The following is a 27,710-nucleotide window of genomic DNA, read 5'->3' as shown; positions in this document are numbered from 1 at the left end:
TCTTCAAACACCATGTGGCTGAACCAACAATACGACTCCACACTTCAAGTTTCATTATAGAAACAGTAGAAAATTAATTACATTTCTTTAAAAAAAACGTATTTTCTGTGACATGTTATCTGCGCCGCGCAACATTTCCAACACCACCATATCTGCAGCAAAACAACAAATAAACAAAATATTCAGTGACAGGGATTTGTTTTTAATTAATACATTGACTTTTTTCTTAAAAATCTATTCTATATTCAGCATAAGGGAGGCCATAGACAACCCAAGACAAAAGAAGCAACAAAACATAAGCAGTGGACATACCTCAACCTCTCACAGACAACAGTGCTTTACGGAAAAGGGCCGGGAGATGCAAGAGTATATATACAATGCAAATAAAAAAGCAGCAAGTTCCCATTCGAAGAGAGATTTCAATGCAATAGAAACCCAGTGTAATTATTGATTGTCCAAAAAGAATTATACATTCAGAGTGTCTTTGCAGAGCACTTTGGCTGATGTGGGGCCGTGAAGCAGCACTTTAACTCCTGTCCTCAGGTGCCAGTGGAGATGGAGGTCAGTGTGTCTGAATGTCCTCACTCTGCAGCGTCGGTCCAGCTGGAAAATACAACCAATTTAGCCGTGATACCACTCAGGATCAATGTGGCTTCATCCCCGGGCCGAGCTGACGGGCCAATCGGACAGGAGGTCCTTAACAAAGTGGGACAAACAATAAAGTAGGCACAGACTCGACCGACCCAGAGAGGAGACAAAGGTAGAGAAGGAGAAGAGAGAGGAGACGAGGTGAAGGAGAAGAGGACATGAGAGGAAAGGAGGGAAACTAAGAGCACAAGCAACTGAAGAAACTTCTGATATGATTTCAAAGAGATATTGACTGATACATCTGACACAATGAATCACACAGAACTTAAAATTTGCGAAGCCTCGATTGATTGACTGTTGAAAAAGGGTAGAGAGGTATGTCCGCTTAAGAGAAGAAACCCAAAGCACATTCAGTACATGTTTCAATCAGACACACAACAGCGGCTATCTACAATAACAGAAGATAACAGTGCAATAATGATGCTGCACTGAAAAATAGCTAAGCCGATAATATGGGAGGCTGTACAAATGAAAAACATCGGTCTTACAAAAGAAACAACCAAGTACACTTCCTAGCATTAATGTTCATATTCTTTGTATTTTCCCTCATGTTTACGCATGTAAATAGAAGACAAATGTGTCTTTTTATACAGAATTTAGACATTCAGAAAATAAATAAATTTGCTGTGGCCATAAACTTAATCTGAATTGTGTGTGTATATATATATATATCATATATATTCAATTTCATATAAACAGGGGTTAATCCTCTGAGCCTCGGCTGATAAAAATCTGTGTTTTCTTCCTCTCTATTTGTGCCTCTCAATGCTCGCTGTGCCTTCACTCTGCAGCTCGATGCAAACGGTTTGATGTGGAGCTGTCCGTGCTGCTCAAGAAAAATGCCCATTTCCATAGTAACACAGTGATTTAAGGCCAGGAGTAATAGAGAGCATATGCATAACTTTTTGTGTATATGAAAATAAATGAGTAATAAGCTCTTAAATGTCTGAAAAGCCATTTAGTCCATTTTTCTTTCTTTCTTTTTTTTTACTTCCTGTAGGGTACTCTTCGCTTTAACTCTTGAGTGTGTGTTTATTTCACCGTACTGGACACATCATCCACCCCCTTAGCCGTGGGAAAAGAAAGTTGAGTGTGGGTTTAAAAACACACATATTCACTCTGTGTGATTTTTGAATTGTGATTTCATTGCACCATTTGGCATTCAGTCCCCGGATTTGGTTTGCTGCGTTCTCCTCTTTGAAAATACAAATCCAGTGAGATGGAAATGAAGACAATCACTAACTGGCACATTTGGTAGACAGAATCCCTGGTTTATCCAATGGCTGTTCTCCTAGATGGGGAGGTGTTTGGTGTTTGGTGTGCATGTGTCTGTGTCTGTGTGTGCTGGGGTTCATGTCTACAGATAATAATACCAAATCTCGAAACTGACTTCTTAGAAAAAACGAAACACTAAAATTTGATTTTTTTAAAATTAGGCACATGGTCACAAAATATGTGAGTAAACAATAAATCCTGAGGCTGAACTGACCAACCTTTAAGAGCAAAGCGCTGCAAGATCCCTCACTTCTGATCTCTGATCATTGTGGCGGGAAAATAAAACAAAGTCCGTGGTCAAAATGGATTGAATTGTTGTTTTTGGTTCAGCTTGTGTGCTCGAGTCCTGCAGCCCTAGACCTCTGCAGGTTCTGCCTTTATCTGGATAAAGTTTACAGGCAGTTGAAGAGACATTGGCAGCTCCTGCAGGCCTTTGTTTCCCTGCTCAGGCTGCAGGGACATCTCCCCACGCACCTCCAGCTCCTCCACAGGGGTCAGGCCTTCACTAGGGCTGCTGCTCTGGGAGTAATGTCCATTAATTATAGTTTCACTTGCATATTCCTGGCACTGGTTTCCACTGGTATCGATGATCACAGTCCTGTACTGCAGCTCTGCCTCCCCTACCTCCATCTCTTCTTTGTCAAACGTATGTGCCGCCAGTGATGGATCGCCGTTCACCATCGACTGAAAGTAGCTGGGGTCCAGCATCTCCTCTTTGACCTGCAGCCCAGAGAGATCACTGGATTTGAGCACCGTGGCAATTACTGTGCCAGGCTGCTGTGCCACCATGGTCTGCCCGCAGGTGGTGTTGATGGCGACCAGGCGCGGGAGGCCGTTGAGGTTGGAAGCGGTGGAACTAATGACTCCTGGAGGGGAAGTGCAGGAGGAGGAGTTGGAAACGGCGGAGGAGCACAGATTGGAGACCAGGAGCTGCTGTGGGAGGCCGTCCTCCAGGCAGTTGGCTCCACCTGCTAGAGAGGCTGTTTGAATGGTGAGCATATCTTTACCACCTGCTGTGGTGGAGGGCATGGTGTGGAGAATAACCCGAGGGGGGGAGGAATGACTGGTGTCCCCGTTGGACAGAACAGACTGGAGAGAGCCAGAAGACGTCAGGACCATAGGAACTGATCCAGGAGCAGTGATGGTCCTGAAAAGACAAAACAAACTGAGTGTGTACTGGTGTCTCTTCATCTTCTCAGGCAGAGCCGCTGTAATTGAATATTCAGTTTGTATCCTCGCAAATATAGACAAGGATTATTTTTTAATGGAACCCTGTAGAGAAAGTTACCCAGTGCACAGCTATGATCCTAAACAGCAGAACTAATGCCCTTATTAATATAACAAACGGCGTTGTCAGCTGTGCCGCAGAAATCATTATTCTCCTTGATTCCTAACTGCACACTATGTTTAACTGCTCAGGAACAACACCAGATGACTGATGACACATTAATAACACAAGCAATACAAAAGCAAACAGCAATACTGGAAACAAATCTCAACAACCACACACGAGCAACGCTGGTGAAACCCGCACCTTTCTGACTTGAACATAAACTGAGAATTACAAGGTTCTGATTCACTGCAAAGCAACTGGATACGATAAAATTGGATTGTGACATATTGTTTTACTGTGTCTGTGCATGTGTTTGTGCTGCATTTATAACTAATGTTGTGTGTGCATCTCAGAAACTGAGAGGACATTTGCTATAAAAAAACTAGTTATCTTTGCTTAGATTAGCTTAGCATGGCTAACGAACAGGTTATGATGTAATGTTTTTATTTTAGATAATGGCCTCATCACACGTGAGCGTTTCAGAGAAACTGTGAGAGCTAGGAGGCGAATAAAAATAAAATAAAAAACTCAAGATATTCACTTTGCATCTGCATATGTGTGACCGGGCCCCAACAATCATCCTGAACACACTCCACCCCAGAAGGTGGCAGTAATGCAACAAGTTGTTGTTAGCCAAACACCTTATTAAATTCCGAAGAAGCATTTCCATCACTGTGTGCAGAGTCAGGCTAGCACAAATCACAACATACATTATCTAAAGGTAACTTTACAAAATTGTAGAAAAACCCAACAGCTCCCACTACGTGCAAACCCAAGCAATGTCCTCCTATCCCCAGTCTTTATGCTACGATAAGCTAAGCTAACTGAAATTAAAGCAGCTCTGGTAAAAGTGTGAATAACTTCGGGTATTTGTTTTCTTCTCACCTCATAGCTTGTGTGAGATCTTGGTCGCGCGAGGCGTGATTTGCTTGAAACACGTGGACAGACTGAAGGAACTGCCCATTGTGTCCACCATTAGCTTCCTGGTAAAGATATTCATCGTTAGGCTCCTTCTTCATTTGCTTCACTGAGACTTGGTGTTGGCCGTGAGCCCTCCCGTGACCTTTGGAACCGCCGCGGGCCGCAGACCTCCCGTTGCTAGATCTCTGGTTACCGTAGCCAGAGTTGGCGTCGGGGCCCATGTCTTCGTCTTCGATCACCACCAGATCAGTTGGCATCTCCTTGAACTGGTACACCAGCCGCTGGCCCTCCACCTTAGCCAGGATGCCTCTTTGGTAATAATACCTAGAGGAGAACGTAGATGAGGAGCGGTCACGGCCACGATCATCATTCACATCTGAGAGTATCGTAAAAAATGTAACTGTCATTCCATTGTGTTGCTTTGAACATGTCAGTGGATTCATGTCTCCGGGGTTGAGACATAACGGGCTGGACAACGCTGCTGCATCTGTGCGTTCCTCTTACCTGAGAGCTCTTCCCATGGTCTCATAGTTCATGTCGGGCTTGTTCTTGTGTTTGCCCCACAGCTTTGAAACAGCTTTGGAGTCCACAAGCTTAAAGATGCCTTTCTCCCGCTGGGTCCACTTGATGTATTTGGGACAGGTGTTCTTATCCTGCAGTAGAGCCAATAGGAATTCCCACAGGTAGATGGTGTTGCCTGCAAACAGGAGCGCGGTAAATTAAGTCATGTTTTTCACTTTCAGGCACATCATACATTCATGGTCGGGCCTTAGAGCCTTGATACACACATCAATAATTTATTTTTGTAATATTTTACTTTAAAATGTTGTATGGCAGCTGCGGGGGTTACAGGGGAAACTGTTCTTTTCTCATAAACATTGTTGTCAGTTGTGTTTGTGTGTGCATGTGCGGCTGGAAGGGAAATTAATTATACAGAGCCCGGGAGTAGATTACTCCAATTTGTGAGATAGTGCAGCCAGAAGTGGTTAAAAACAGCAACACTCCCAGCAGTCACTTGAATCCCAGACACCGTGACAGGGTGATGTATATCTGTGCACCTGGACCTTCCGTCTCCAGCCCCCCTCCTGTTTGTGTCACACACTGTATCGTGCAATGAGGGCTCACACACCGAGCAGCACGAGTCTGCTTCTATCGGCAGAGCATCAGTGTGCCCTCCGGCCTGCAATCACTTCTGTTTCCCGGTGAAACACGGCACTGTGAGAGCCCCTCATCCATTAACTGGGCCGAATTCAACCCAGCTGGACTGCAGGGGTGGAGAACTGCTGTTTGCACACTCCACCAGAGGAAACAGGGCGCCCACAGGAGGAGGACAGACCTTGGTTTTTATTGGCTCGTTAAAGGAAAGCGTTCCAGTTAGTGAGACTTACCTTTGCCCTCTTTGCTCTTCTTCCTGAGTGGCAGGTTAGGGGTGGTGATTGGGGAGCAGGGACGCACCGCCCTCGGCTTCCTCACTATGATTCAAATGGAGAGGGTGGTGCATTATGAGGGGAAAGGTCACAGTGAAATCATCCAATTACTACAACACTGACGCTTTAGTAAAAGAGCTCATTCCTGTGTTCTAACAAACGGGAGAAATAACACCTACCTTTATTCTTTTTCTGAGGTTTCAAGGGACACTTCTGAGGAATCTCATCCATGGATGAAGTGTCCTCGTCGAGGGACATGTCAAGGGCACTGCTGTCCATCTGGTCAGGCCTCAGTGGGGTGTACGTCAGGTCCGACTCCAGCAGAGCGCCATAGGTGTGAACTAAATATAAATAACACACACACCATGAATAACCACTCAGTATCAGTTTCATGCTCCAGGTAAGAATGATGGAGGATTAAACCTGGAGTAACAGTAGAGTATGAACAGTGCAATTAACTTACTCATACGCTTCTCGTCCAAAATGTTGTTTGGAGACTCCATGTTAAGAAGAGCTGCTGCGGCTTCGCTCGTCTCCATGCTGTCCTCTCCATCCGACACTGTTGTTTCTGAGACAAACACAAATTCATCCATATGAGATTTCTGACATGATTTTATTCTGAAATGCTTCGGAGACACAGTGTTCCTGTTTTCTAACCGCTCGGATTTAGGCCTAAAAATGATTGGTCACATTTAAGTAAAATATGTCTACCTGAGAGGTCCACACCTCCCACCAAGATGGACGGTGCCTCCACCACATGGAGGGTGGTGTCCACCATGATGCCATTGGGCACCTCGTCCGAATCGCTTCGGAGACACAGTGTTCCTGTTTTCTAACCGCTCGGATTTAGGCCTAAAAATGATTGGTCACATTTAAGTAAAATATGTCTACCTGAGAGGTCCACACCTCCCACCAAGATGGACGGTGCCTCCACCACATGGAGGGTGGTGTCCACCATGATGCCATTGGGCACCTCGTCCGAATCCAGGCCCGAGTAGACCTGCAGCAGATCGGCCGTAGGCACCTGCTCAACAATCACCGCTGGGAACACTGATGGGTCGTCCAGCTGAACGGAAACAGAACACACACAGGGAGAAAGGTATGAGGTTTTGCAACGCGGGAGCTTCCACTGGGAGTAGAGGGACAGACGGTCTTAGCGAATACATATGTGTATATGCAATAAAAACATCATTAATTCCTCCACTACACATCATAAAGGCAATATAAAACCCCCAGATGACATCAGATTAATGTTATAACCCGATCTGGTCTCTTATTTTTATTACCTTGTAAAATATTGTGGATTCATACTCAATTTCAGCTAATATGGAGGCACACGGCATGAAGGAGTGCTCATTTCTGTGGTGTTCCCGCGGTCCACAGGGACTCGCTGAAGAAGACAGGAACCAGCTGTTTGATTTGGCCTACTTCTCCTGAGATGTTAATCTAATGCTCAGAGATTATATAAACCCGAATGAATGTTAATGGATCAATCATGAACTGCAGGCGAGCACCCCCTTCATCATGTACTAAATGTGCTTGGGGAATTCTGACCCTGGCCTCTCATTTCAGGCATGGCACAGCTTGATGCGGGCAAGGAGCAGGGGCAGTTTGGAGAACAGCTGAGAGACACAACATGCATGAGAGCTCATCACACACAGGCCGTGTGAAGGGTGCTCACTGAGAGCTCGGTTCCTGTCAATAAGAGGGACCCAAGGATTTACCCAGTCCTTTGAATAACAGTGTCATATGGTCCTCTAACACTCCTATTCTGATCCCTGTCTGGTAGATTAGGGTTATTTGTATACAGCAGGGGGGGCCCGATTTTGAAATATAACGTTTGTTTTCAGCTTTTCGTTGTCAAGTTAAAAAGGTCACCTCTGGTTGCAGTTGGATGCAGAAACACTCAGCGTCAACTCACCACCAGGAGATGGCAGCAGACTACACTTCAAAAAAAGCTCTGAAAGCATTTCTCCTTCATGACAGTGCCAAGCAGATGGTATTGAGAATCGGCTTCTGCATGTAAAATGTGTCCAAACCACACTCGAACAGAACAATAAAAACATGTTGATGAGTTTGTTCATTGAAACAGCACTGATTGGGTTCACCAGCAGCAGCAGGATTTCATCTTCCCTTGAGACGCAGTCACTAGCAGAGACGTTTTCTCTGCGATTGTTTGCATTATTCAGTTATTGATTTTAATTTCTAACAGTGTAGATCAATGAAACCACATTCTTTACAGTGACAACCTGGTTAAAGGGGGGGAACAGATGGACAAATGAGTGCAGTTAGCGGAACATGAATAAAGGCGTATCTGTCTCTTAGCACAAGTGTCCATTGTTGGCTTGGACCTCGAGGCATACCAGGTGTGTGGACCCTTAGTCGTTGGGGGGGGGGGGTTAATTGTTAGTTAGCTCCACTTCCATTCTGGCTACACTTTAACCAGAAAACTAACAGACCGGCTCATCATTTGGACATGGTGTGGAATGGTTAGGCCTTCTTAGCAACAACAGCAGTTATTAGCCCAAGTTACCATTACATTGATCATATGCGCTGTGCATACTGTCTGTGAGCGTAGAGGACGTTGATCACAACTTTGAGGATGAGCAGCAAACATCTGGTCTCATCTCAGCAGCGACACCACAAGGCCTCCTGGGTCTAATAAGAGTTGTGGATATTGCTTTGACTACAGGCACTATCAGTGTCTCACTGACATACGCTGGATGTTTCCCATGTTTCGGATTCCTTGGTAGACATATTATCAGAGAGCGAGACAGGGAGGCTACCACCTCTCCTCATCTGGACTTAAATGATGCTTGCTGTCCTTGAGTGAGAGTGTCAAGTGTGTGAGCAGAAGGCATTTGAACTATTGGGCTACAGACCACCCCCCCCCCCCCCCCCCCCGTCAAACACACAATGCTCACGCAGTTTGCTGACAGAGAAAGAGACGACTGAGGACGCCGTCTCCACACTTGTTTTGATGTTTACTGGATCCTGTTTATGATGGCAACATCTTCTTTGTGTTATCATGTAAACCGGATGAAACACATGTTGCAATGTGCAGGATAATAACAATGAGCAAGGTGTATAGAAATGTGAAAAGGTGGGGCACTCAGGAGAAGCAGCTCCACACTGTCCGATGAATAATAATGAACAGTATAAAGGTTTTAAGAGCGTGTTCCTCTTTGGTGACTCGAACAGTGTTTCTAGTGGGGAAACTGTAGCGATAAGAATCAGGTCCATTTGCATTTTTGAGTTCCCCATTCTGCCTTTGACAGCGACAGCATCTGTGCAGGCTGTTCCCTCCCAACACTCTCTTCTGCTTTACCTGCCCAAACACAATGGACTGTCTGCACACTTAGTTTATGAAGTATAACGGACTCCAGCGTGAGATACGATCATGTTTAAAAGTAGAACCCTACCTTTTAGTTTTACTTTATGTCGGGAGGGCAACATTCATGGCTACCTATAGTTGCATCAGCGATAGATAGTGCAGCTTAATACCTGCAGGCATTACATGATACTCTACCAATATAGTGGGGCTGATCATTAATGATTCCACTCAGCGCCAACAGCTTTATTGCGGCCAAAATAAATCTTTACACCAGCCAGCAGAAACAAAATGGCCACTGTGGCAAAACGTTAATTCATTGTTTCTTATAGGGGTATTTCGAGGATTGTAAATAGGGGCGTACTGCTTGCATAACAGGTTAAGTGGGTGCAGCTAGGAACAAAACTGTAGCGCTGGAACAATGCAAGACCTTTCAGTGTAATCATCCCATCCCTGACAACAAGCCTTATAACTGGTCTGTCAGGTTCGGCCTGAACCGGTGCTATTCAGGGCTCAAGTGACAATGTGTCACTCTAGATACACACATACAGATACTGGTATACATGAACACACACAGACTTCCACACTTACAATCAATCCTGCTCCACAGGATTCAGTGACGGACATGGGGATGAGATAACTGCACACCTGACCAAGCAATGAAAAGACACATAGGCAAAGGTTCACATCGTATGCACACACAGTAACCTGTGTGTCGTAAACACATTCAGCGCCAGGCCCCACCCTTTCCCTCCCACGCAGCCTAAACTCGCGGCAGGTTTTTCAGTCTTTCCATTTCTGTTTCTCCAAAAGAGCGCACACCCCTGTCTGCAGGCCTCCTGTCTGCTCCATCCTCCACCTCCGTCTGCCTCGTTCCCCGACATGTTCTCAGAGTTAAAGATCCCGGACCCTGGATAATCCTGCCCTACTAACCATGCTGTTTTCTGACAAAGCTTTCTTTGTTCAGCTTTAAAAAGTCGTACATTTATCGAAGAGACCGCACACAATACACCGAATAAAAAAAGTGAATTACAAGCCCAGTTTAAAAAAGGTTAAATGGTGGCTTCTTCCATGTGACATGTACCTGATTGATTTCATCCATCCCATTGCTGGCGAATTCAAACACCAGCTCAGTGGGCTGCACTGCAGTCGTCATGGCGGTGGAGTTCAGAGGGCAGAGAGCAGCCTTAAATATCCTGGCTATGACTACTCCGCCTCCTTCTCAGCACAGTGAGATGCCTCACAAAATGGTTACCCTGTCGTCGTCCTGCTCCTGTTCTCCGACCTGGGTGCTCCGAGAGAGAGCGAGAGAGAGAGAGACCACGAGCCAAGTTTCAGAGGAGTGCTGTGGCCCAGGTGGGAGCAGCCTCTTACCTCTGTGACACAGAGGCTGGGTCCCTGGTGCATCAACACCTGGCAGAGACAGAGAGAGAGATGGTGGTTAGGAGACATACTGTATTAGATCAGTTTACTGTTGCTGAAAGAAACGAGAGGCAGAGATAGTATGTAGAAAAGCCCTGGTGCTTTCTGAGGCCTAAACTCACCATTGGAACAATAACAGACGTACAAAGTTTAAAAGCAGGCAGCACACAAGCTGTATCTGGGCCATGTCTACTTCTGATGTCCAAAGCCATGGAAACCACAAGTTTCAGGAGGGGAATGGGATCACTGGATAATTCCTGCCTCCCTGCCTTACAACTCCTAATCAAGATCAAGCTAAGAAAAAAAGAGGTGCAAAGGGCTATTTTAGCTTTTACTCTAAATCCCATCTTCAAACAAACTGTTATTTCCAATCCGTCAGTCATTTTCTCAATTAACCGTTTGGTCTATAAAACGTGAGGAGTAGTGAAAGATCTTGATCACACAGTATCCTAAACCACAAGGTTGCATCTTCAAATATCAAACAATCCCAAATTTATTCAGTTTCATATTAACTATCATTTAAGAGCTCTACATTCTCACATCTAAGAAGCTGGGGTCATCAGATGTCCGTTTCTTTTACTCTAAAAGTAACTTGGATCAATCTTCACAATGATTTCACATTAATCTTCTGTCTGTAAACTTGTCAATAAATTATTTTAGGATTGAACTAAGCACAACACTTCAGCGTAGAGTCAGCAGGATCAGGAGGAGAGCACGGTTTATTTTGATTTAATCTCAAACAGCTCTAATTTCATGGCTCTGTCCCTGAATGTGAGAGACTCCTCAGCACATCATCAGGGGGCTGGTATTAGGGTCATATGAGGGGGATCTGTGGAAGAGAGGGTCAGCACAAACTCTTCCTTTATACAGAGTTACACACACACACACACACACACACACACACACACACACACACACACACACACACAGGTGAGAGATCAGTCATCTGATGGTGCTCTGGAATCCCCTCTGTGCTGACCCTCAGGGAGTGACTGTGATCGCAGGTGGCGGGGGAGAGAAACCTGAGGTCGTTTGCTTGTTATTTTGTGTGTGTGTTTGTCGAGGTGTATCTCAACAACCAGATACCCACAGGCAGGTTTGGGGGCTAAAGGACGGGGAAGGGTTGAAGAATTCATGGATTAGGAGACCCAAGAGCCGCAACCCCCCCGCCCTCTTCTTTCCCACACACCAAAGAGCTGGCAGCACTTGAGAAGTTAGAGATGGCAATGTTTACTCGCTTTGAAATCCCTGTGTGACTAATGAAGTTGCATACTAGGGCCAGTTGTATTAAGCAGCGGGAAGGAGGGTGTAACAGGGGAGGAGGCGAAAGAGAAGGGGGAGCAGGGGACAAACAAATGTCGAATTTAATGCTGTGATGTAGTTCATCTTTCTGCTGAGCGTCCAGAGAGATTATCAACATGTGGCCACGGTCTGGAACGCATCGCTTGGGAGACAGACAACAGACGGGTGTTTCACTACAGCCGATTGTCGCCTCTGCTGGGCTTGATGCTGCCGCCGTACGTCTGGAGATCTTCGTGATCTCCGTGGCGTGTTTGCTCCAGGAGAGGGTGACATTAACGGACTCAAGAATAAAAGCAGGGCTTTACGATAAATCAGGTAACAAAGGACAAATGAAAAAAATAAAAACGAGGGTGGACGTGTACTTGCCTTCTCACACATGGACCACACACTAACACATTTACAGCAGATGCCCTCAAGTGCCCTCTGTGAAGCTGAACCGGGACACCCTACATGGGATCAGACAAATGTGCAGCGGTCCGCATCACATGGGACCACTCTGCGATCGCCCTTCCCATCCCAGATCTGAGGAGCTGCTCGCACTAGACCATCAGGCGTTCTCTGCACAAGAGCCTCTCAGTTCCCCTTTCGAACCGTCACAGTGTCAGTTATGTTTATGGACAGTTGTGGAGCTATTGGTGTGAATATTTCCGCTTACGAGCTTGCAGGCTGGACTGTGGATAAAGGATGAGCAAATCATCAGCATCCAGCCATTTACGGGTTATCAGATGACAGGAAACGGACTGTTATTACATCATGTAATCAGATTGAATCAAGACGTCACAGTGTTTCCTTTAATCGCCTTTCTTTTGTTGTGTTTCATGCTACAGTGTATCAAACTGTGTCAGCGTTTGTGTGCACGTTTCTTTGCCTACATCCCTCCTGTCAGGGCTTCATTGATCTGGATGGCCCAGTTGGCATGGTGCTAGCAGCAGACAGGGATACAAGAGAGCCAGCCATTAGTCAGACACAGCCTGCACATTATCCCCCAGCACATCACAACAGCTGCCTTGTCCCAGCACAGGGGCTGGGCTGTAGCTGCACTATACGTCATGAAGAAGAAGAGGAGGAGGAGGAGGAGAACAGCGAAGGGAGGGATAGAGCGCCTGTGACTCGGACTGGGTGGGGCCTTTCCTCTGACACAGGGTATTTTAGTGTGGTCACCAGGCGAGGCATCTCGGTGCGGTCTGTAGCATGAAATGTGCAACTGCATTTAAAACCAACCACACAACCGAGCAGCCCCCCCCCCCCCCCCCCCCCCCTCCTTCTTATTCCTACTAGTGCCTGCTGTTAAAAACTTTATGAAGGCAAAATGCCATCATGCACTGGAACAATCAGATGATTAACTGACAGACATATAACTATTCTAAAGACCCACTAATCATTGCTTTTTGGGCAGTTGAGGGCAGCACTGACATATTGGGAGCATATTGGGAACATTCACCTGGAGGATGCTGCACATTATCATAATTCATAATTCATTGTGTATAACTCCTATATTCAATTTCTTTTACCTCTGTTTTTGGTCTCAACCCCCTCCTCTGGGAAATATCTAGCTGATGAATGTAGTTGCTAACTTGTCATCTATTTGTTGCTGAGCATGCAGAGTCTGTTTTTAGGGATATTGCTGAAAACAGCTGCTTTCACCGAACAAAAACAGTAACGCTGCAGGTTATGAAATCAAAACAAAGCGCTGAAAGATGCTAACATGTTCAGAAGACATGAGGAGAACCGCAGATTTGATATATTTCTGTGCCTTCTGTCAATTTCATAATACACAATATAAATATATATATAAAAAATATCGATGAGTAATCCAAGTGTAATCCCTGCTGATAACCCCTGACCCTTCTCATAACAATCTGAATCCATCATAATGCCTAATCAACTTATTCAAAACAGTTTCTTTTGTCCAGGAAATGTTTCTTAAATGTGATTTGTGACAACTATTTGATTATCAGAATACCAGCTCTAAAGATAACCATCATGTGGTCAGCTGATGGTATGGCTCCATGTGGCCCTTATCATGTGACCGTGGTGAATCTCCAGCAATTAGGGCTGTCTGTTACGAATGGCAGCCTGATGAGCTGCAGACTAGGGGGGGGGGAGTATAAAGCAAACACTGGCCTACCTCGCCCCTACAGTATGGTGACTGCCAGTCGCAATAACAACCAATTAGAGTCAGGATTCATGAACAAATGGAGTATTCCCAGCAGGCCTTACTTCCCCCGCTTTACTCTCCTCAGCTGAGCTCATTGTTGACCATGAAAGGAGGTAATTTAAGCCAATTGAATGACTATGCAGTGACTCACCCCGAATGTGGTGAGTGCAAACATTGTGAGATACCAGAGAAAAGGACCAGGGCAAACTTTACTTATCAGCCGGTTTCAGCTCGGGTTACAAATATGCAGATTTCCACAGGTGACACGATTGTTCAGCATGTGTGTGCTGGGAGGGTTGTGATACGAGATGGTCTCAAAATGAGAGACTCGTTCTTGGACAGGCTTGGCTTGTTAAAACTGATGTAAATAGAAGGTCGTCCTACACGTGAAAAGGTTTCAAAACTGACAGAAGCAGTGATCGTGTGATCGGAGAGACTCTTCAATACCAACAGAGGGGATTCTTCACAGTACACAAGTAGGGTTTGGTTTTCTGAGCTCAGCCGTGCAGAGAAACACAGATGTGCAAGATGGCAGAAAATGCGTGGGCTCACCACTGCCATGTTTTTGAATGGTTGTCAGCACAGACATGGGGTTTTTGCAGGATCCTCTGGGTTCCTGTAAAGGAAATGACTCAGTGATATGGGGCTGGAGCCCATTCCTGGAGCCCTGTGATAGCCCATATGAGGCACTGCAGCATCCTGGTCATCATTTATGGAGAGCAGCCGTTTCAGCATGCTTTACCCAGATGTCATTGAACTAACCATCAGACAAACAACAGAGAAAAAAACCCCACACAGATGGTTTTCACTGCAGCACAGTCAGCACCATAAAGACTGTTATGTATACAGTATTTTCGAAGCATTCACTTTACTCGCCATGCAGCGTTGCGCAATACAACATGTCTCACCCTGTTTCAAACTCCAACTCAAGTTTATTGAGCTGAATAAAAAGGAGTGCTTTCCCCGCAATCCTGAGGTCACACCATGCATGGTGATAAAATGGCAGAAGCGGGCACAGACACTGCGTAACAGCACGCAGCTGCAGAACACAAGGCATCAGAAAACACAGACGAGAAGTGAGCACGGGCCCAAACTGACAGTGTCTGTCTTACAGGGGGCACTGGGCGTCACCTCAAGCACCGGCTTTCAGAGGGAGAATGGAATTTAATCTCATCTCGTGCAAACCTTGTACTTTTCCACTCAGGCTTCGGGCTCTGGGAGAAGGACCCATGCCTTCCTGTGACAACTCTTGTTTGTGCCAACTAACTCTATCAGATGTAACATTTGGGCGTTTAATGGTTAGACAGCAGTACTAGTAGGATACCGTGGCTTTGAGGACAGGGATGAAAGTGCAAACATTTGCTGAGTTAAAAGTTCAGAACTGTACCCAGACGTCAGATTCCAATAGTCACTTAAATGTAAGTGACACATTCTTAACTGTTACTGGCTGCCGTCACAAAGATTCACAAACTGACCTGTGAATCTTGCGAACAGCATCACTGAACAGTCAGTTCTGCTGCTTCCTGTCTGTTAAACCACACTCAGACGAAAACGTATTCCTCTGTGTAAGAGCGGAAAGTTCTAGACTCCCCCTCCTTCCTTCTCAAACATCACGCAGCGACTCTCGTAGATGTGACTCGTGTGATACAGGTAACATTTCCATGCATGAATAATGGAGTAAACATCGTCCCAAGGGATGTTATGGACATTAATGTGTTCAATTGGACTGTTCGGAGATGGTCGATAAACCTTGGGCCTGTTTTACTCGATACACTCACCAGAAAACATGTTTTGCATTAAAAAATAAATAGAATTCTTCAAATAGGCATTTTAACGCACCATTAAGTAGATCAGATAAGATATACCAGCAGAAAATCTCTTGCATTCTTACGTCTAGAAGTCTGCAACACTCAAATTGTTGAATGACAGTGATGGTGAGTTTACAAGGATCACAACAGGACTCTCAAATCCACACCTGCCATTTGCAGACACCTCTTCAACACAATGCTGACACAAGGCGTGCAAACAGAAAAAGTATTACTAACCCCTCCACACACACACACACACATACACACCACACACACACACAAACATCTGACTTGGCCCCATGAGTCGGTTTCACACAGATTCTCAGAACAGCTACAAACTTCCTGTCACGCAGTTTTAACTTATAGGTCAGAGAAAAAGTTCACAGATGAGCTGTCTGTGCAACTAGAGCCCACCGAAAAAACCTCTTCATGAGCCACCACGAACATCTACATCAACGCACACACAAGACATTCGTTAACAAGAAATCCCATCTGTTAATAACTTCTGCTTCTAGTTGATGTGAACAAATGATGAGCCTGGAGATATCCTAGCACAAATCCAAATCACAATCAAATCCTTCAAAACTAAACATGTGTCACGACGGGTGTATTGTTACCATGTTACCAGATGTGTGATGAAGTATTGTGACAGAGAGACATGTCTTAACTTAAACAGATGCATCAAAACAACAGCCTAGTTCTATCGTGTGGCAACAGGACACATGTCACAGATAGGAAGAACCGATGAAGTTGTGAAAACAGGACAGGAAATTGCAGCAAATTTCTAGAAAGGACATTTGAAACTTCTAAAAAATCAGTTTGATCTGCTGATCTGAAGCCAGCGTGAATCTATTAAGACATCTGGACATTGTTAGTAACATGTAGGGCTCGTCTGGTCTGGTGAGGTGCATCAATGACGGGGTGAGTGTCATGTTTGATCAGGGTTACCACTGAAAGCAACCTAATCTTCCTCCAGTAATGCTTGACATTTTAAGTGGTGACACAGCCGGAGCAGGTTAAACGTGGGAATACAACTAAATGTTTTTTACATCGTTGTTTGCTATGACAAAAGGATAAGGCAAGGATAAGGCAAATCCAAGTATTTTAACAATCCAAAATGAGACTACAATTTTTTGGGCCAGGCCAATCTATCCATGGTCATAGCAGCGACCTTACCACTAAATAAATCCTTAAATATAATGTGTAAATACATATTATAACAAAGAAAGACACAACGCTTCATCTATTGATGATAATCATCGTGGGTTCTTTATAATTTTGGTCTAATCCGAACAAAGTCATTGCCGATATGTTTAAATATTATTTATTTTAGATTAAAGTTGATCGTAGACAAACCTGCTTTTAAATGGAAACTCCTCATTATAGGTGTATCAGTAACAATGTCCCAGCATTGTGAATGTAGGTGCCGCAGGGAGAAATTCATGTCAGGAAATGAAGTGACACATTTCCTGATACAGTCCCACCAGCAGGACCACGTCCACTTTCCTCCTTAACTGACAAATGTGGCGTCTGACCCATCAGGCTCAAAACAATATGGAAAACCTGCCAAATACAACCCTGTTCTGAGTGTTATTAACATTGACAGTTATCTTTTAAGTCATTTCTGACAACAGTACGTTCGAGTTCTATTCTATGACTATGGGAGGTAAGAGCAGGTCGTCTCACTCCTTATATCCTCTTGGGTCTCAACTCATTTGTCATTCCATTTACCTCAAAATCAATCCAAGTAAAAAAAAAACACAAAAGGTAAAGGACATAAAACATGCAAGCCTGTGCGTGACTCGGCTGCCTCGAACTGCACATGATGACTCCTTTTTCTTTTAGACATATTTCAAATGCTTCATCCTGCTGTTGTTTTGGCAATTTGATGCATGACTAGACTGGAAATGCTAAGTTCTCTCCTTTTTATACAGTAACCAAGCCTCCCCTATAGGCATCAGATATAAACAGGAGGCTGTCTATAGAATAAAAGATAAAACAAGTCCTGGAGTGTTTCCATAAGAACCAGTGAAGAACCAGTACTGGATACCAACGTGCTGACTCACACACCTATCTCTGATGTGTTTACCTTCATACCAATATTAACATGTCACAGCACAGACATACTGCAGGCAGCAAGAGAGGACATCATACCCAAATACCAGCAGCATACCCACGCTGAACTGAAAAACAAGGTGAAGGACAAACCAGCATGCCAATGTCTGTGCTAATGGCATTCATCTGATTATGTAACTTCCCACAACAGCTAATTTTCTCAAAGGGGGGAAAAAATTCCACTTGCTGCGTTTCTACTTTTGTGAACTTTGCCAAGATACTTTCCACGCCAGCCTTGCAGCAAACGACTAGGTAATCTCAGGGCTCCGAGTCTGAGTCTAGGCTGGGAACAGGGGACCCAGCTGTTGCAAAGGAGGCTGCATACCAAACAGGTCTGGACACAAGCAGGGCTGATGTGTCCACCCATAGTCAGGCATGCAGCAATATGTAGGAGACAACACGCCTGGAGAGGTAGGAGCATCAAAGAGAACTGGAATCAACTCACATTTGGGATGAAGCTGCAGTTTAAAGAATAGCTGAACATTTTAAAAACACGTGCACCATTGTTTTCTCAGTTAGATGAGGAGATTGACAGCACTCTCACGTCTGTTTACATATGCAGCTGGAGCCAGCAGCTGTTAACTAAGTATTAAATAGAAAAGTAAAAGCAGTGAGTTTTTTGTCTGTAGACACAGGCAGAGTCAGGGTAACCCCCCCTTGTTCCCAGTCTTTATGCTGATCTAAGCTAACTCTCTCCTGGCTGCAGCTTCATATTCACCACACAGACCCAAGAGTGGTATTAAATTTTCTCATCTAAATTTTCATCACAAGAAAGAAAATAAGCCTATTTCCCACAAAACTACTTCGTTCAAATCCACCACTAAACATTATTTGCTGAAGGACATACAGAGATGAAAATGACTACACCAATACAGTGTCTATTGTGTATGCTGACATTGTCTCTGTTGGAAAAGATACAGCGCCGTGAAACAAGCTAATTTGCAGCTTTGGCAAAGCTGCTTTCAAGATTTTGACAGATCAAGCTCGGTTTAACAGCTAATAGCGACTAAATCAGCTCTTCTCATCTGATCCCCTGCAAAGCCTCACAGACAGGACCACTCACAGCTTAGCCCCTTCAAGACAGCTTATCTGATTTCACACAATTGGATCCTGGGGTCAGTGTGGTATTTGGTATCACTGGCCAGTGTTTTTATATCTAATCTCAGAGCCGGCAAACGTGTGCTCATTCCTTGATCTCAGGACAGAGGTGCCGGGTCGTTACTTTTTACTATGCATACTTCAAGTAGGGTCAGAGGGAAAAACTGTTAAGCTTCGTGACTAAACTGACACTCCCATGAAGTCATGGCATACTTTGGGCATTACAACACCACTTGTTTCTTGTCACTATAGATCTCGTCATCGTTGGCTGCCAACTACTGTGTGCCTGCATCAAGGATGTAAAAATTAGGCTGACTACACTAATACCAACCTATTTAATATCCTCCATATATTCCAACTGGTGCAAACATCAATCAAATGTTCATTGCACTTTTCTGAAGCCATGGTTGAGCTCAGTGCAGGAAGCATAAGGACAATCTGTCCTGCTCGGTCAATATTTGAGAAGGCTTTATGAAATACACTAATTTACAACAGTCGGGCCGAGGGGAAGGTGTAGCATGGTTGCAGGAGATGAGGACAATAAAGTGCCTGGTTATAGACAGATGTGCTCACTCGGGTTATATAACGAAATATTTGCATGGTGTTATTATTTAACTAAATTAGAGATTGGTATTAATTATACGAGGGAAGTAGGAGAAGATAAGCCTGTGAGTTTAATAGAGATGGATCTAACTCTATTTCTCTCTGAGGAAGATACACACATCCAGCTGCGGCCTTAACAACACGGTAACCATTGCTTTAGCACTGCTTTGCCTAAAGAGGCCGTCCTATCTGTCCCCCGGGCGGCCGGCTTTATGTTGTTCTGACGAGAAATCACAATGCAAAAACGCAAAGGTAAACAAGGAGTGGCTGTTGCTTGGGAACAAGCAGAGGGACGGGGCTCGTAAAGTTGACGTGGTAGAAGACAGAGAGATAGAGAGAGAGAGAGAGAGAGAGAGAGAGAGAGAGAGAGAGAGAGAGAGAGAGAGAGAGAGAGAGAGAGCAGCTGGGCCTCAGGCAGCTCAGCAGAGGCCCGGTGTGCTTGTGGCAAAAGGACGACAGGAATAAACAGACGACTCTGTGTAGTAGACGTCTGTTACTGGACTGAATCAAAGAACTGAACTGAACAGGGAATGGTTCAGCACTGTCGTAGCTACAACCCGGTTCTCACTGATAAACAGCGGCTGCGTAGTCCGGGTCCTCCGCAGGATACAGCCACTGAATTGAGACACAGCTCTTGTGTACGTTCATCTGCTTGTGGAGTATTTCCTCTCAACTTCACTTTAGCATCTTGTTGATAGCTAGCATGGGATGTTAGCTTGAAAGCCATATTGTGTTTGCTGCCATTATGACGACTGTGTCAAGCATGACCACCATCAAGCGTTAACATGCTGTGAGTCCAGAATAAGGTCAAACTGTTTGTTTTGATGTGAATGGGGCATCCGCATTCTCAAAAGCCATTAAGCTAAAATGCTAGCATTTGCAATGTATAGCTACAATAATTGAGATTTGCTTAATGGATGAATTATGAATAAATGAGATGTTTCTGTCGAGTTACCATCCCCCAGAACTCAGTCATTTCTGTAGTCGTACAAGATAAAAATTTGTTTGAGGTGAAGATTAGTGTAGGGGATTGTTTTGTGTGCACCTGTCAAACCTGTGGTTCAGCCCTTGTATGTCAGCTCATCAGCCACAACCCATGACACTCACACACAGAAAAAACAACGCCACCATCATGTATAATATAAAAGCAAATCATAAAAGTCAAGGAGGCAAGGTTTCAGAGAGAAATGAATAATTCACGATATAAATAAACCCGGCCTCCAGAGCTAAGACCTTTCCACTCAGACAGCAGTTCGGCAGATTATTTGAATGCCGGAGTCATTATGGGCATTGGCCAGTTCTCAAAATGACAGCCTGCTGCTGGAGCTTCCAGACATAGACACCACTGCAGATGGGTGTCTGGGACCAAAGCCTCTGAAAAACCATGTGGGAAATCAATTTCCCTCCGTGCCTGGGTCAGAATGCCTCTTTGTTAAAAGTGATACAGCGTTAAAACCAGCACAATGTTTAAATTAGCCAGGGGGAGTGTGAGGGAGTTGGCATGAGACACCAGCTCAAACTTACTTCACAGAGCATGTTGGTTTTACGTTCGCAAAACCATCTCACAGCTGGGAGCCTATTTTGTGCATGATGTCACCTCATGCAGGGTGGAACCCATATAATTGGGAAGAAAAACACCGCTCAGGCCGCTGCAGTGTACGGTGCTCACAGTTTACAGCAGTAAGGTGGCTGGTAGGAAAGTCATACGTGTATCATATTCCTGTATTTACAAATGATATGCTCACAGATGACCGAGCTTCAAACACAGGCCGAGCTCATGGAAACGTTTATGAGCCTCTGCACAGAGTTTTTATCTGGAACAAAATAATGCTGCACCTCAAACTGCCTCCACCCACACAAGTTCAGTGAGTAACTAGGACTATGACAGATAGACGTTTATCATGATACCGGCTGAATGATCAACATTTCCATCATAAAGTAATTCACTTCTGTCTATTAATAAAGTTTAAATTTAGTTACATGAACTGCAATTAGGATTTCAACAATATAGGTAGTGATTGTGTAACAATTGCAATAATTCCTTCCTGTTGGTATACACTGAAAAAAGAAAATTGTCGGACCAACTTTAAAATATCTTTCAGCTTGTTCAACTTATAGTTAACACCTTATATAAACGCAAGTTCTATGAAAGTAGCATTCTATTCTGAAGCTGGTCAACATCGATTGCATGGTTTCGTGTTCAAACATCTAATCAGAACTGGAATAACTGCACAGATGTCAGATAGATCTCACTTAGTGGAATAAAACCTTTTGTAAAAGCGGTTTAATTAAGTTCAAACGTTGAGTTAATGAACTCAGCTTTCCACCACCGAGCATGATGCACTGTGTTGAACCTGCGATAAGTGAACCTATTTGCAGGCCATATTAACAGCAGACAGAATCTGCACCCTGACCGGCACTGTGCGTTGCATAACCAGGAGTGTTATCAAAAGGTGTGACCTGATATTTCACATATCATCTCTCTCTCTCTCACACACACACACACACACTCTCTTTCTCTCTCTGCATCTGAAATGATCCGCTCTTGGCTTTGACCCATTTCAGACTCATGGGAGTCTCTGATCTGCAAACTTGTGGATTTCGTCTTTGCACAAACAAAATAGGGTAACAACTTTGGGCTGGGAGTTTGTGTCTTTGACAGTTTGAATGTAAGAGTAAACAATTTGTGGATAGGTTTTTATCAAAACTTGTATTTATATGGTTTAAAATTCATTCAAAGTCTTGTCACTTTACAACTCATCCTCAACCAAGGAAAAAGTAAAGAATCAATAAAATAATTGGGCCAACCTCAGTCAGTACAAGGAGGAGTTTTACAATCACTGAAAAGTCCAGTATTACATCACATCCTTCCCACCAGTTATCAGGAAACAACTCTGAAGAAAAAGAAGAAAAATACATCACTGTTTCTTGGGGGGAGGGGGGGTGGACTTTTTTGGAAAGTGCTCAGATATGATGAACACAGTTTTGGTTCGACACACGTACTCCAGAACGACCCGCTGCCAGTCCCAGCACGCTCCAAATATGAGACAGTTGCAACATTTGCAGACAATTGCTTCATCTATTTGACTTTATTTACCAAGGGAGTGTTGCAGCAGTGCATTAGTTGGCGTAGTTAAGTTTAAAACACTTGGAAATACGGTATGTGCCTTGCTCAGCGGCACCATGACAGTAGCGGTTGGGACAGAGGAGAGGGTTACACATTAACTTTCCCCGCCCAGATTTTCCCAGCACACATGGGGCTCGAACTTCCCGTCACAAACCTACTTCTCTAACCTTTAGGTCTCCATCCATCCTCTCCAGAAGAAGAGAGTGTTGTGGAAATTTAAGTAGTAAAGAAGAGATGGAGAAATTGACGTGGAAACATGATGCCAATCTAATCTTGATTTAATATTAAACAGCCGAGTGAAACCATCAGAAGGGAACAGGAGCCCTGACTCTGCTTTCTCACTTTGCAGCGCGGGTTTATGAAAAAGATAACGACCTGTGGGTAAACAAGACGGGCATCTAGTAGTTTCACTATGAGTCACCTGGTTCTCTGCATCCTCTTTAATAAATGGGACAATTATTCAGAGGGAGGAGACTTAAAAAAAAAGGTGATATTTCAAGTAATCTAGTAAACATGAATTTACTTACAAAAGGGTAATAACTTGTCCCATATCCATTAATGTGAAAAATATTTTACTAAAGATGTAATTATGCCTCTTTTTGGTTTAGAACATGATTTTAAATATAAAATACGACTATTTCTCTACTTTGCAGCTTAAGGCCAAACATTTTGAGTTAAAGCTTGTTGACTTCCAATCAGTCCAATACTAAGTCTGAACAAATGCATCATATTTGCATTACTGCTGCCAACAGATAGGATGTATAAAGTACAGTGAAATACTGTGGATCCTTTTTGTGATAAAGAACAGTTTGTACCCAACGACAGGAAACTGCTCTTGATCCATTCAAAGCAGAAGAAAACAGATTGTACCTGAACCATCACGGTTGTCTGAGTAGTTATTAACTCCAATGCATGTTCCTGAAACACGACTCTTACATTTTTACATATCTCAGCATGCTGGGGCTGCGAGTAATAAATGCCACCTCGCCATACCGCTCCTTTCCAACGCCGCCATCATCTTGCCTAAGACTAATGATCTAATTACAGTCTAGGACTTGTTGACTTTGTATTGAGAGAAGAGCAAACCTGACACTAGTGTCAATCCCCCCCCCCCCCCTCCCCTTCCCTCCCTTGCTTCATGACAAACAAAGCTTCACTAAACAGCAGCTTCAATGTGAGTTCCACCTCTGAGACAGGAGAGCCTAATTTACAATCCAAATCGAGGTGGGCATCGAGTTTAATGAAAAATGTAGGTCAAATGCAAACTCATCCCAACTCCACACAACGGAGCCATTGACTCACAGAGTCACGTGTCAAATACTGATACAGAAAAACAACTTGTGTGCTTTCCCAGTGCAAAGCAAACTGATCCACACCCAGTCATTGTTCAGTTAATGATCCAGTAGAGAAATTCTTCTTGTATTTCTGAAGCAATCTCTTCCCAGTCTCCTGTCTAAGGCCCCAACTGAAAGTTAGGATTAGACATTACATCAACACAAATCAATTCTGAATGCCAAACACGTGAAACAATCACAAGCTTAGGTATTTTGCAAATAACTACAACAAAAAAAAAACTCGGACCAAACTTGGAGGGAAATCTTCGACCTGCAGCAACATTTAAAGACAGATTCACCAGCAAGTGGGAGTGGAATCCAAATGTTGCTTTAACCAACTGTTTATTCTGTGAAAATGTACGTGCACATGACTCCTGTGGTTCACATGGTGCAGAGTCGGTTTCTGATGAAACAGGAAGTGTGTTTTTTTGTGTGTTTTTTTTATCTCTGCTGCACTGAGCAACTTTTAGAAACAGATACTCGACAACATCAAACAGAATCATTTAACAGGTAGATGGTGAAAAAACTGACGTTAGGGAACAGCAGCTAAGAATAATGGCCATAAAAAAGAGGAAGCAAAGTGTTGTGTTCAAACTTCCCTTTGAGCTGAATGAGGCCACTCTGATCCCCCACGTTACAAGATGAGCAGCATTCTGTTCTGATGAACTTAAGATGTTGATGCGTGAGGCGCTGCACAACTGACTTCATGTACAAGACAGTGAAGAGCAACAACAGCTTAACTAGTGTGAATCTTTCTCAACTAATGCAGCGTTTAACAATTTAAACAACTTCACCAGGTCTGAAAAGCAATCAGGGATCAGAACTGACATGATGTCTAATTACTGATTACCACACCAACAAAAATACATGTGGGCTTGGTCAAGGGGGCTTGCAGAAGACTGTTCCCGCCCTTGCTTCAGCACGCCATATAAGGCAACAATTTATAATAGAAAGCAACAGACATATCAGCAAAAATAAGAACATTGTGATTAGTTTTTTTTAAAAGGAGAAACATGAAACCCACAAAGCTATTACGTGATCTCACACCGTGTCAAGCCATGAAGTGTCAGTGGAGTTTTAGGGGAATTGTTTGATACGTGTAACGAATTACAAGCTTTACAAACTACCATATTCATATGTTTTATGAATTTAGCTGCTGTTTGGTTGAGCTACATATTTGATACAAGTAGGTTTTGAAGTAGCTAGATGGGGAGGGGGGGGGGGGGGGGGGGGGGGAGCAGGTATCTCAACTGAACCTGGATGACAGGTTACAGCTCCATTGCGAGAATTTTAAAGTGCTAATGAAAACGCTAAAACTAAAGCAAAGGTGAACCTTATGGCAATCTATCTACCCAGCTACCTGTTCACTTACAAACACCACATCAGAAAACATGTACATTAACCCTTTAATGTAATAATATTGATTTAAACATTTCATTTGTTCCCACTAAATAACCATCTAGATAGAGAAAAGTGTGGAGAGGAGAAGAAGTATTCATCACTAACCTCAAAGACACAGGATTCGGGTGACACTGTCCATAATAGCAACCGAACAGGTCTCGGTCTTAGTAACCAATGAAAATCAAGAAGAAAAATGGACAACAAAAGGCAAAGCAGGGAATAATCCAAGGTGCTTTCCAACGGGAAAGTGTTTCTGAAGGTGTGGACCGCTGCTCGGCGGCACACGTCTTTCTCACAGCGGCAAAACAAAACTGAAGATGCGGTGGGGGAAAAAGACAATGCAATGGCTGCTGTTTGAAACAGAAAAAGGAGAAGTGTAGTGAAGAAACTTGTCCTCTCCCTATGAGTCACCCAGCACTGTCGCCATTGGTAAGAGAGCCCTGGGGCAGAGTGCTTTCACCTGGCCAATCAGCATCGAGTATGGGCCCTGAATGCAAATCCTTTCAGGTGAGCTGTTCGGCGGCGGCGATTGGTCGGGACTCTGGCGGGGGAGGGGAGAGCAGAGAGGTCCAACCAGGGGGCCACACCTTAAACAACACGAAAGACGACAGACGGGTTTCTCCTGCAGAGGCGGAGGAGTGCTGGAGGTGTAAGTAAACAGTTGGACAGGTATGCACTTACGTTTAGACTTTGACCGTACAATATGGGCCCCGGCATAAAACCTGTGTGGCAGCTCAGAAGTAAAGTTCCCATCTCCTTGTCCCATTACAACACTTACAATGAACTGTGGGTCTATCGGCCGTGTCGTGGAGCCAGTTAGGCTGCTGACTTGTGGGGGAGCTGTTCTGCCCGAGTGAGAAAGCCCCATAAAACAAATTCTACCAGTGTGAGGTGGAAAGGGAAGGAAACAATGAAGTCAAATGTGTTGAGGCGGGAGCAAGTGCTTCAACGCAGGTAGACAAAAACAGAAACACAATCTTTCTACCCCTCCTCCTTCTCCTCCTCCGTCTCCTCCTCTTTGAGAGTCAGTGCTCTTTCTGGGGACGGGAAAGCTCCTGTTTATAACAATCATCACAAGCCGGGGTTTAAGTCAAACAACTGAGTATTCATGTGTCTGATTTTACATGCAGGTGCTTTTACAATGTGCAGAAAGTGTCAGCTGAGGAAGGTGACGCACATCATTTCTACTGACATGTATAAAGTTAGGATCAAGCTGAGACCTGATAAGACTCTTTATCAGAAATGAAAATCACACAAACAGGAAGTGGTGGTCTGTGGTTTGGGTGGAACAGGCTGTGTCTTCACACTTGTCTGTGCACCAATGTATACACGAGTTCCACTGAATAGCCCCGTGTAGTATATTCAACAGAGGTCAAATGTTTAAATAAGAGAAGGAATGTTGAAGAAGAACATGAAGATAAACCACTACATGTCTTCTGAAGATGTTTCTGTAAAAAATGAAGCCATAAAACTCAGCTGCGACTGTAGCTGGGTCGGTTTGTCTCAAACCCCCGAAATCACCCTCTCAATCTCCACTGAGCGCTCTCATCATCACATTAATTCTTCCCGGCCTTGGCTCAGTACAGTTCAGCTCAGTTGAAAGCAGCTGTTTGCTTCAGAGCAAATTGATAGCCTTGCTGTGAGGGAGAGGTACACCAAACAAGCTCCATTTATCACTGCCTGTGGAATTATCGTCCACAGCCCCAAAAAGCCTTTGTGGAAACTGTGCACTTCTTGAGATATAAACTCTTCAGAGTAATGCACTGCAGAGCTGCTGAAATCCAGCACAACTATGTAAACACACAAAAACACGAGCAAGTTTAGTTCCTATATGTCCCTGTGTCTCTTTTACACCAGAATCAGTGGGTATGTGAGGCATTTTTAAAAAGGCGACTGACATCATTCAAGCGACGGAAGCCTTGCACTCCTGTCAGCGTTGGGCCTATTTACGCGCCACTGCCGAGAAGCTCAATGCACGTCACAACTTTGCGCTGGAAGAGGTGCGGCTTCCGCGTCTGGATGTCCAAAATACATAAGAAGAAATTAGCACCTTGATCCAGGTGTCGTGTTTCCATCCCTGCTGAGTCATTCGACCTGGGAGTGAATCCAGACTGTGTCCATTCGCACTACAGACCAAAGCCAGGTGTCGTGGGTTTTGTGACCACTGGGAAAGAGGCTTTACAGATTATCAAAATCTCTGTTCAAGCACCAGAGAGTTTTTAGAAAAGTATCTGAAGCCTGAATGACAGCTGCAAACATTTTTTTTACTTTGCCATCAATGTTAATGATGTGTTGAATTGATTTGATTTCATAGAGTGAAGGCAACAGACTCATGTTGTTGCCACTTCATCAGGGTAGTTTTTCATCTTTGGTTCACCCTTATTACAAATCTTATAAATCATGAAAT

At 44.2% G+C, this 27,710-nt stretch overlaps 1 protein-coding gene across 2 annotated transcripts; it reads right to left on the bottom strand.

Moving 5' to 3' along the window:
- Positions 1 to 181: 181 nt before the first annotated feature.
- Positions 182 to 25,804, bottom strand: elf1 (E74-like ETS transcription factor 1). 2 transcript variants are annotated; one of them, XM_053428264.1, is made up of 10 exons: positions 25,409 to 25,804; positions 10,020 to 10,348; positions 9,527 to 9,583; positions 6,496 to 6,670; positions 6,068 to 6,172; positions 5,784 to 5,945; positions 5,566 to 5,649; positions 4,682 to 4,874; positions 4,142 to 4,501; positions 182 to 3,070 (listed from the first exon to the last, which is right to left on the bottom strand). In XM_053428264.1, exons 2-10 carry the CDS (start codon positions 10,089 to 10,091, stop codon positions 2,278 to 2,280), a joined length of 2,001 nt encoding a protein of 666 aa, XP_053284239.1. In that variant the 5' UTR covers positions 10,092 to 10,348; positions 25,409 to 25,804; the 3' UTR covers positions 182 to 2,277. The 2 variants fall into 2 exon arrangements, with proteins under 2 accessions (XP_053284239.1, XP_053284238.1); XM_053428263.1 differs by lacking the exons at positions 6,496 to 6,670; positions 9,527 to 9,583; positions 10,020 to 10,348; positions 25,409 to 25,804 and adding an exon at positions 6,316 to 6,413.
- Positions 25,805 to 27,710: the final 1,906 nt, after the last annotated feature.

The sequence above is a fragment of the Pleuronectes platessa genome, chromosome 8 (genome assembly GCF_947347685.1).
Source record: "Pleuronectes platessa chromosome 8, fPlePla1.1, whole genome shotgun sequence".
In the NCBI taxonomy this organism is placed as follows: domain Eukaryota; kingdom Metazoa; phylum Chordata; class Actinopteri; order Pleuronectiformes; family Pleuronectidae; genus Pleuronectes; species Pleuronectes platessa.
Note: the sequence above shows the minus strand (reverse complement) of the source record. Positions and strands in the feature narration are given on the sequence as shown.

Coding starts and splice junctions, on each gene's coding strand:
- elf1 (XM_053428264.1), bottom strand. CDS start 10,091: ATGACGACTGCAGTGCAGCCCACTGAGCTGGTGTTTGAATTCGCCAGC. Junction 9,584..10,019: donor GGATGGATGAAATCAATCAG/GTACATGTCACA, acceptor TTGCTTGGTCAG/GTGTGCAGTTATCTCATCCC. Junction 6,671..9,526: donor CCTGTGGAGCAGGATTGATT/GTAAGTGTGGAA, acceptor GTTTCCGTTCAG/CTGGACGACCCATCAGTGTT.